Below are 10,813 nucleotides of genomic sequence, written 5' to 3'. Positions count from 1 at the left end.
CCCTAAAACATCATAATTTCCTCCTCTTTTCTCTGCAAACTTCCCCCCATAGGTCCTGGCGGGCTGGAGGAAGCCACTGCTGGAACAAGGGGTCAGGCTGAGCTGTGCTCATCAAATATTACCTGAGACCTTTCCTTGCAAAGGGGTCTCTCGCCTGCTCCTGGGCTCACAGCACAATTATGAGCCTTGTTTTTCCACCTAATAAAATGCTTACTCACTCGCAGTAGGCACTTTGACATCCTTGGCCGTGCATTGCTAGATAAGGACTATAAAAAGAACGTATTGCTATTATAGGTGATACAGCAACATGTATCCTCAAATGAAAGATCCTTTATAAGCCTGGTTATTATTCTGGCAGTAATCTCAGATCTCTCTCCATGGACTCAACTCAGCTCAAGTGTTAGCAAGCACATCGCCACCGAGAACAGGGACAGCGAGGTGTCACGTTTACCCTCTGTTGTTTCAGTATATCCTCTATCATCCCAAGTTGGGAAAACACTTCCCTCTTCTCCCACGCATGTCAAAAGCACCGTTTGCCATTTAGATTTAGGGAGCCAAATATAGCCATAGTATAAACAGGTGCGAGCCTGCATATGTCAATAGAATTACACCTGCTTATAATGGGTTTACATTTGGCCCTTGAGCCCCAGGGATCCCTTCGGGAGCAGAGGCTATATTAAATATTAAGGGCCTTATTCTCCACCCCTGCCTACGCCATAGTAATTAAATCTCAGTGCAGCCCCATTGATTTTCGACCGCGCTCTCCTTGCACGAGAAGGTGGTGCTGGGGCGAGGGAGGGGGCAGAGCTGTCCCCTCAGGGAACAGCGCATCCATTTTGCTCCTCGCAGAAATTTCACCCAGAAGGAAATGATACCGAGCATTAAATATTTGCAAAATGAGCTTGGGCAAAAGAATGCAAATGTTCTAAAATTAAACATTCGCTGCAACTCTTCCCCATCCCTTCCTGGCCATGACGGCGGCACTGCCAGCTGAGTTGCTATCGCTTCCTTAGCGCTCCCATGTCTCTGGGTGCCATGGACCATCTTTCTCCTTCCCAACACGAGGACCCTCAGAGCCAGACCTGTCTGTTTACCCCAGGAATGGGATCATCATGATTCCCATCCTCAGAGCCTGCTCCTGCATCTCCTGAATCCCTGTGTAACCTTGGACAAGCCCCACAGCTGCTCCCAGCCTCTGCGGGGTATTGGGCTGATTAGTTAATTCTGGAGATTTGCCTGGAGCCAGTGCCTTTTACCTGTGTCTATACAAGTATTATTGCTAGCTTCTGATCTTTTGAGCTTGCAGGGCTGAGAAAAACGACTTTGTTTTTTCTTTAAATGACATGTAGTTTAGAAGTGTGACAACTCATACTGTGCTGTTATTCTTTCCAATTGAAACCTAATGATGCGTGCATATCACTTAACTCTGATGTCAATAATCAGCACACCACTTGGTCTTTGCCGTGGCTATTAAAGGGAATGAAAATGAAATACCAACTCCTTTTTATCCTGTTACTGTACCATAATAACTAATAAAGGAGTAATAAGTGAGACATGGGGAATTTCCAGGGGAGTCATTATTACAGAGAAGACCTAAAGGCACAGAGTGAAATCCAGGAATATCAGCCAGCCCTGAATTCCCAGCCAGTGCTTCTCACTTAAGTAATACTGCTGCCATAAAATGGGTGTTTACAGAAAAAGATACCATATGGAAAGTATCAGCCTGTGCCCTGACCAGAGCAGTGGAGATTGAGCCAGAATCAGACAGCCTTGCAGGTAAAGACCACCCTGTGCCTCAGTGTAGCGTTTAGGCTGGGCAAGAGTCAGACACACGCCAGCATTTCATAAATCTCACTTATGCTCCAGTATACGGGAAACGTTTCCCAGAAGAGCTCTAAATCACCCGGTCACTGGATGGATCGTGTGTTTTCCAGGGACTCTGAGATGGGAGAAGCCACATAGAGACCTCAGAGCAGTGGGCCAAGGGAAGTCGTGTAACAAAATACTGAGTCAATGAGATGACAAACCGCATGCAAGCTGGACAATGCACTTTCTGGCTTAGAAATTGTTCAATTCTTGGTTAGGAAGAACAATCATTTTTTGGTGGTCATGTACACAGGGGGCAGTGAGGATTCTTTGGTTTTCCTCCCCGTGAACAGACTGTCATTTAGCCATGTGCGTGTAAAAACAACTGTCACTGCTTAGGAACAATCCTGTCTCCAGCATCTAACTGGTGCAGGGCAAACCTGGACTTCTGTGTGCCAGAGTTTTACCCACCCCGTCAACAGCTCTGCCCCTCAGTGTGGACACAGGACAGCTGACCGAAGCAACACCTATAGTTCCTGCATCCCCATCCTGCCAGGTGTTCTCACACCTTACAGCTCTGCACGTCAATCCTTACCAAAGCAAAACCTGATTTGGTTAAATCCCAAAGCACATTCCCACCGTTACCAACGCATTTCCCAGCCATCTGATTCCCCCATCTCCGAGTTCCCGCTTTGTTTATCCTATTAATTCCAACCACCCCCTCTTCCCCCAACACACACGCACGCAGCCTCATTTACAGCATCTTCGCCAGCAAAAGCCTCCCCAAAATATTCAGGGCACACCACGGAGAACTTACACGTGCGGGGAAACCCTCGTGACTAGAGCTTTTTTTTTTTTCTTCGAGCAAACATGATCTCATGATTTATTTTTCTATTTTTTCTAAGCTCTTAAAGGAAAGAAAAAAGCCACCAAGGAGTGGCACAGCCGGCCTGCCGTTATCTAACCGGCGGCAGCGGGACGGGCGCGGATGATGCTGCAGCCGCCGCACCGGGAGCGGCGGGACCCGCGGAGCCAGCGGGGCTGAGGGCTCCCGGCTCGCAGCCTCCTCTTCCTCGGGTGCTTCTCTTCCCTCTCCTCTCCTCCCTCCCCTCCCTTTCCCCCCCCTTCCCCGCTCGCATTTCCTCCCTGCACCTTTAAGAAGCACATTGCTCGCCGGTGGGATGGTGTGTGCTAAAGCTGCACAGAGGAAGTTACGCAGCCGGGATCAGGCACGGAGATAAAAGCTCCGATTGTGATTGAAAGTGAGAGCAAAAGGGATTTCAGCCTCGGCATTAACTTGCCAGGGGAGCCGGGGATTGCGCAAAGCTTCCCCGGCCATCTGCCCCTGGGGGCCGGCGGCGCAGCGGCCGCTCGCCGGGCTGGGGGGGGTGGTGGGGGTGAGGGTGTGGGGGGTTCCCCCCAGCCCCGAAGTTCGCTGCTCCGCCGGGAGCCCCGCGCCGCAGAGCTCCCTCCTGGTAAGGACCGACCCGCAGCGCCGAGCACCGGGCGGGGGGTGCGGGGGGAGCGACGGGCAGCGCGCGGTGCCGGCGAAACTGCTCTGTCCCCTTCTCCCCAAGGCAACTGTCCCCATCTCCCAATTACCAGCGACCCGCCCCACTCCCGAAGTTGGTCCGAGGCTCTCCCGGGGTCCCTCCCGCTGTCCCCCCGCCCCGGAGCAGCACCGGCTCCCCCATCACGGGAGGGGTTGATTTATTTTTCCTCTTCGGAGTTTGCTCCGGGAACGGCTCCTCTCCCGCTTCGCCTACTTTTAACACAGCCCTTGCAGTCCCTAAAAGTCCTTTAGTGTAAAAGAAACCGGGGGCGAGGGCGGGGGGGGGAATCGGCGTCGGTTTGCCTGGAACCGCAAACGCACTAAGGACAGCGGGTGGTGCGAGTGCGATGTACAGGTTTTTCTGTTGGGAGTTTTGAGCTTTGCAGCGTTATTCGGGGGTTCAGGCTCCTGGCACATCGCAGGCAGGGCGGGTGTTGCCCAACTTTGCTTTTCAGGATGGAGGGAAAGGGATGAACGGCGTGGAAAAGAAGAGGAAAACCTCCCGTTTGCTCGGCGTGGGGGGGAAGAGCGGTCGGGGTTTACTTTGGTGGCGACACTTCTGAAACAAAATTGGAAACTCCTTCAATTGAGTTCACTTTCTGTACTTAATTCCAGAGCAGCTCAGTTGTTGCTCAGCGTTGCCGCTTTGATTTCGATAGGGTGTTAATCCAATAATAATAAAAAATGGAGCCAGCTAAATCAAGATACAATCTAATTTTGTCTTTTTAATACTCTGGCTATCAGTCCCCAGTGATTGCTGAGTACTCTTCAAAGAAAACAAAGAGCATTGATTCTATTTGTTCCTATGAACTGCAGTTCCTTAATAATATCAGGTGAAGATGTATTTTCTAAGGATCAAACCAAATCAAACCAGGCAAAAGGTGTAATTTGGAGAGTCCCTCTCCCATTTGCACTATGCTGCCTTATTCCAGAGCAACTATTTCTGCAAGGGGCTGTATGGGCTGAGTGTTGCATCGCAGACTTGCAGGGAACCCGCACGCCTGGCCGATTGACTGACAAATGCATTTTCCCAGCAAATTTTCATTTCCCTGGAAATCTATGATATTTAAGCCAGCATCACAAGAAACTAATAGATATTATAGATCCTTTCATCCTGGGTTTTTCCCCGACAGCCATTCAAGTGCAAAACACAATTGTTAAGGCTATGAAAATAGATCCATAAACTTAACAGCACTGGAGTCCTCATTAAAAGTACGCCGCTTGTTTTCTGTACAATAGTGGAGCTTCACGCTCTCCGCTGCTATTCGGCACTTGGCTGTGACCAGCTTGATGTGATAATTAGGAACTGACTTGTTATAACTGAAAAGACAGCTCTGATGTCAGCGAGACTTATAAACACTGTGTCACACCGGTTTATTATTTTTACTACATTTACTCATAATGTAAAAATAGCAGCCAGTCTATTCTTTCTGGGGAAGTTTATTCAGGTCCAACACAGCTATAATAGGCTTTTCTTTGAGAGCTGGCAATGAAGCATGAGAGGTAGCTTCTCTTTGCTGAATTCATTCATCTCCATCAACAATCTTTCAACCAAAAAGGGGGAAAGGGAGATGGTAGCACAGCGGAGTGAAGCCCCCGAACATGGATCAACGCATCTGTTAACCTGGAGTTTCTGAGCTTTAGTAACTGAGCTTATGAGAGAGCAAATCCTGAACACGCTGTTGAAGCAGACAGCCCTAAATTCTGTAAGAAAAGTTGAGGAATCAAATAGAAAGGGAATTATCCAGAGCTAAATTTCTCTTCTGGATACATGCCTCCCACCTCCTCTTATGAGATCTCCCTCCTGGGTCTAATGCTGAGAGAGGGTTTGACTTTTTTTATTCAGTTCTTTGTCATTTTGTTTTGTAATTACTTAAGATTTTTATAGCTCTACTGGAAAGACAACAAAATTGCAGAAATTTTGCTCTAACCTGAAATGACTACTGGGAAGGTCATTGCTCTTTGTATTAGGTGAACCTTAAATGTTATTAGGACTTTAAATTGTCTTTTATTAAATGTTATTGTTCAGATAAATCATATGTGGGGATGCTGGACAAAGTATCTGTCTCCCCAGCTGTCTTATTTATTTGCTTATCTTTTTAAGACTACCAATTTGTCTGTCTCTCCCTGCTCTGTGTCTGCATATTCTCCATCTTCTAATGACCTATAGCTGCTTCTTGATATTATTTGAAGACCCATTAGAGCTCTTGTTGTCCAGTTGCTGTTACAAACCAGATACTTTAAGTGGGGCAGCACTCCTTCCCATCTCCCAAACAGCAGAAGAGCCGTAAGCATCTTACTATAGATTTCTTTTTATTAAAGTTGTATATCTCCCTTTTACAAAAACCTGGCTCATGGCTCGGGAAGCCCAGCTGAGGGCTGCATCTCCTGGGGGACCCCTGTTCCTACAAGTCTTGTTGCTCCATTTCCCACCCTCGCTCCCAGCTAATTTGTCTTTCAATTCGTTGCAGGTGCCGCCTGCTAATGAACTGACCATGAAAGAGAGAGGGGACCTCAGGCAGCAGCGTGGTCTGCAGCTGAAAGCTTGGGGAATTTGATGCTCGGTTGCCAAAAGGCAGAGTCAGACAGAAATCCTGGCCAAGACGCAGAGGGAGAAGCAGCAAGGCCAGCGCCGCTCCTGTCACCCCGCTGCCCGTCCCACTGGGGCCGCTGCGGATGCTGCCACCCAACACGTTCACGTGGACGCCACCATCCCTTGGGACAAAGGAATTCTAGCTCCAAAGAGTCCCTCTTGTCACAGTTGTACTGATGAGCAGATGCTGTATTTATTTTATGTATTAACAGTCAAAAGCCCAATAATTATTTAAGGCAGACCACAGTTCAAGGCACTTTGCACAGCGACGCAGTTGCGGCAGACAAGGAGGTTGAGGAAAACCTGATCCAGCACCATCTCACGGCCTCTCCAATTTACTCCTATCAAATTTCATCAGCAACTCAGAACTTGATCTTTCTATTGATTGACTGGAGTCACCTCTAGATATTTTCATGCTGATTTGGAAGCCCTTTTGTACAATAAAAGGAGGGAAAAATGAGGTTAAGGAAGACTTTTGACCACTGATCAAGCAACTCTGGCCAAAATTTTTCCACACCAAGTGATTTGCAAAGTTGGCTTCTGTGCAGAGAGAAACTTTCCACGTCCAAATACAGCGTGCGGAGCGGGATCATCCCTGTTATCGACTGGATCATTTTTAGATGAGGAGCTTCCATGCTGATCCCGAGAGCAACCCCTAGCCCAGTCGCTGCCTTCCTCGGGACTCTCGGCACTGCCCTCGCCCAGGGACCCCGCGCTTGGCCGCAGCTGCCATGCTCCACCTGGCCGCTCTCCTCTTGCACTGTCTTCCCTTGGCCATGGGACAATATGACATTTGCAAGTCCTGGGTGACCACGGACGATGGCCCGTCCTGGGAGTTTTATGCCTGTCAACCCAAGGCCATGCGGATGAAGGATTACGTGACTGTCCGGGTGGATCCGGCAGGAATCACTTGTGGGGACCCACCAGAGAGGTTCTGCACCCATGTAAGTGTTTCCCTCCTTGTTTGATGTGTTAAAACAGACTCTACTTGTGGGTGGCCAGAGACAGTGTCTTGCTGAGATGCCATGACAAGGACATTTCAGTTCAGGGTGGCAACAGTGGCTGCTGCCTTCAGCTCTCAGTCTCTTGGGGTTTAAAATGGGGAGAAGTTTGCCTGCCCATCCCGGTGCTGTGCCGGCGAGAGGTCAACACTAAAGCGGGGATGGTGCTGGAATGTTGTGGGGAGGATGAGGAGGAGCCGGGGGGGTGCTGAGCAAGTCCTGGTCTGGGTTTTGGAAAAGCTCTGCCCCCAACGAACGCACAACCTGAGCTGCTCTGAGCGCGTCCCTCTGCTTGCTACAGCGTGTGGGGTTTGTTTGCTGATCCCATCCCAAAAGGCTGCAGAGGCACTGGGGTTTAATCAGAGGTGGGCACATTGTTTTGGCACGAGTGAGAGCGAGGGGACAGGGTGGTGGGGACAGTGTGGCCCTGCACACCGGTGGCTGGTCTGACAGCCACAAATTTCACCATAGCCCCTGAAAACACGGTTCTCCCTCTCTGCTAGCCTCTACATGGAGAGACTCTGTGGACAGACACTTGCCCTTGTAGTTAAAATCTTTAAGTTATTTTCTCTTAAATATTAATCATCGCATTTCATTCCGCGCACCACAAAGCTCAGCAGGAGCATTTGATTTATAATTCACAAGGCTTTACATTGTTAAAAAGAGTTCAGGAGTCAAAGCAAAGAGCAGAACAGCATGGCTGGAACTTCTCCTCCCAAATGTCCTCCAGGAGGGGTCCGAGCGCACATTCAAGGCGCAGGGACCAAGCCAGCCCATCCTAACAGGGTTTGCACTGGGGTGAGCACTGGACAAAGTGCCTTCTAAAAAGGTATATTATTCTTCTGTTACCTACAATGAGAAGGGGAGTTCTCCCTTGAAATCAGTGGAGGGAGTCCTATTTTCTAGTGCCAGCGTTACCCAAACTTGTAAAGCCTCAGTTTGCCACCTAGAAAATACACTGAGCCCAACCACCTCAAGGCATCTCATGAAAATCCAAGAGAAAAATGCTGCTTTGATACCGAGAGTTGCCAAACATTTATGACTGTCAGAACGTGCTGCCAGTATTTACCCGGTTCCCTCCAGTCTGAGGGGTCTCATTAGTACCAGGGAAGACATTTTCACTAATTCCAGATAAATAGCAGCTTTTCCTCTTAAAAGATCGTTTGAAAAGAAAGATTAAGTCAAAGATTGCAAATAAAACAGTTAACTATTGATGGGTCAGTCTGGATTTCCATTTGTCTGCCTGGCTGCAGATGGATTAAAAGGTGAACACCACCAGATTGCTTTCCACTACATTCACTGCAGCTATTTGCAAACACTTTCTGGCTAAGGATGCTCCAGACTTCAGCTCCACTGACCTCCAAAGAAGCACAAGACACAAACTGCAATCAGCTCTCTGCATCTCTTGATTCAGTCAATACTGAGCTAAAAATCTTTCTATTCTGGGCACCAGCAGTATTTCCTCGTAGCGTACGCCTGCCATGTGCTGTAACACTTGCAAACACCGTGTACAGCCGTGAATGGGAGTTACACAAATGCCAAACACGGATTTGCCTTCCTGTCCCTGCCTCACCCTGGGGTACACGCCTGGCCCAGCTCTCATCTCCCAAAACAGAAACTGTCATTCACAGCAACATCCCCAAGAAATCCCCTGGTGAAGAACCAAGGAGTTATATATTGCAAGGAATTTGGGGTTTTTTAGATTTTTGGGATGGGTTTATGAAGTCCCACTGTATTCCTGGCCCTTTTCCCATCATCTTACACCATCACTGTCATCTCCAAAGGATTAAAAGATTTTAGAAAGGAAGCAGATGAAGAGCAGCCCTGCTGAGGTGAGCAAGGAGCCCCCAGCACTTAGTGCACAGGGCAGGAGGTGGCTGCAGCATAAACCCAGGCTCTAGTCCAGCCTAAGGACTTGAGCAGCTTGTGCCAAGAGGCCATCAAGGGAAATTTTCACGGCCTCTATCACAGAGAATGACATGTGGCCACTTACTGCTGAGCATCCCCTTATGGTCAGGAGAAAGCGGAATCAGCAAGAAGTGGCCTTTCCATCGCCGGTCCTGGGGGTGACTTGACACCTATTGATGCGCGGAGGATGCGAGCGGAGTTTTTGCTACCCCTGCGCAAAGGAAGCGCTGGACAAAAATCAATGGCTCTGCCCACCGATCGTTACAACCTCCGAGCCCTGGTTCCTGCTGCCCACACAAACCCTGCGCAGCTGCTCAGATGCCTTTTGGTGTCCTGTTATCCTTTCCCTTCAGGTTTTAATTACTTTTGTGTAACAGGTGGCTTCTCATAGGAGCATGGCTTTCCAGCAGGGAAGTTCTCACGGTGACTACATTGCTTTCTTAGGTATCTTTCAAATCAGCGGGGTACCGTCTGCACAGTTAAACTAAGAATTAAGCACAGCCTGGCGGGACACCCGCGCTGCTCAGGCAACTCAAATCAAAATTAAAGACACACAAACATCCCTCCGTGCTTAAGGCAGCCAGACACGAGGGAGCTGGACAATGTCCCCACGCGGGACATCACTGTGGGCAGGGGGAGGAGGAGAGTCCCCGTCAAAGTCAGGACCTGGTAAGATGTCGAGTGTTTCCTATGGGGCTGTACCGGTACCGAGAGGAATTGCACAGCCCGTGGGATCGCTGCTGCAGCTCTAACAACTTCGAGCAGCACTCACGGAGAGTTCTGCGCAAAGGAGGCGTCTGGGGGATTGCAGGAATTATTTGGAGATTGTCTTTTCTGTTTTACAGCAATTCTAGTCGCATCTGGCTGCCCCCTTCTCATTGGGAAGCGTTTTGCTGCTTATTGAAGTCAGGGGTTTTGCTTTTTCCACAGTTTCTGAACCTTCTCCTATTCATGTCAGTGGCTTTCTGGCAGGGTCACCTGAAGAATGAATTGTACTTTCCCTTCTGGCAGGGCAGGGGGAGTGGCGGGAGCAGGAAGACAGATGGATAAGTAAATAAAAGCCTGAATGAATCTGAAAGCGTGACTGAAGGCTAATAGGGAACTGATCTTTTAGCCAAGGATGTCGAGGGAAGGGCGCGACTTCAAAGATCACATCCAGGGCACGGCACGGAGCAGCTAATGCAGATGTCAAACGATGAGGGTTTGCAGGGCCGAGCTGCAGAGGGGACGTGCAGTGTTATTCCCCATCCCACCCTCCCCGGGAGGAGCAGGAGGACGGCACAGCTGGCAGGGTGTTCCCAGGGACTGAAATACTCTGAGATGCTGAAGCACGTCTTTGATACCGAGCAGGGACCTTTGAGAATTTCAGTTTCAAGCGTCAGCATTTTTTCACACATGATTAAAAAAACAGTACATTTTGCAGGCAATTTACACACGGGGCAGGGAGCGAGCAAACACCAAAGCCACGGTCCCTGCTCCAAACACATTTGCAGCTCAAGGGGTTTCTGAGCCATCCTAGCAAAAGCAAGGTGGGATATAAGAGATGTCCGGAGCAGACTGCCTGTTAGCCGCCAGCTGTCACATAAAGGCTTTGTGGCTCCGTGACACCCCGGTGACAGCTCCCCACACCCAGCCAGTGACACAGGGAGCCCAGTTCATCCTGGGATGGGAGCGATTCTTTTTTCTGCCCTCCCAAGGTGTCAAGACAGTATTTCTTGTTCAGACAACACTCTTTGATGCAGGGCCAAGCTCTTAGCCCATATTGATGGGTCAGGGGTATTTTTATTTGGCGTCAGCATTGTTTCATCAGCTAATAGAGCCTGTTGATTTTGGCATGGGTACATGAAAGGAAAAGGCTTTATTTATTCATTACACATTCAGCCAAATTTGATGTTTAGTTTAATTCTTAGCTAAACTTTTCTGAATGACATGTGGTTATAAGGCTTGTGCTAA

General features: G+C 49.1%; 1 protein-coding gene across 5 annotated transcripts in view; it reads left to right on the top strand.

The window, feature by feature from the left end:
- The first annotated feature begins 2,663 nt into the window (after positions 1 to 2,663).
- Positions 2,664 to 10,813, top strand: part of NTNG2 (netrin G2) — a 45,277-nt gene continuing 37,127 nt past the window's right edge. Inside the window, exons 1-2 of one of the 5 annotated variants that reach the window (XM_065035765.1) lie at positions 2,664 to 2,883; positions 5,830 to 6,895. In XM_065035765.1, coding sequence (XP_064891837.1) covers positions 6,683 to 6,895 — 213 coding nt within the window. In that variant the 5' untranslated portion in view covers positions 2,664 to 2,883; positions 5,830 to 6,682. The other 4 variants (XM_021280072.2, XM_065035767.1, XM_065035764.1 and 1 more) reach the window with 4 other exon arrangements.

Source organism: Columba livia, chromosome 19 (genome assembly GCF_036013475.1).
Source record: "Columba livia isolate bColLiv1 breed racing homer chromosome 19, bColLiv1.pat.W.v2, whole genome shotgun sequence".
NCBI classification, from domain to species: Eukaryota; Metazoa; Chordata; class Aves; order Columbiformes; family Columbidae; genus Columba; species Columba livia.
The sequence above is the reverse complement of the archived record's forward strand: the minus strand, read 5'-3'. Positions and strand labels throughout refer to the sequence as shown.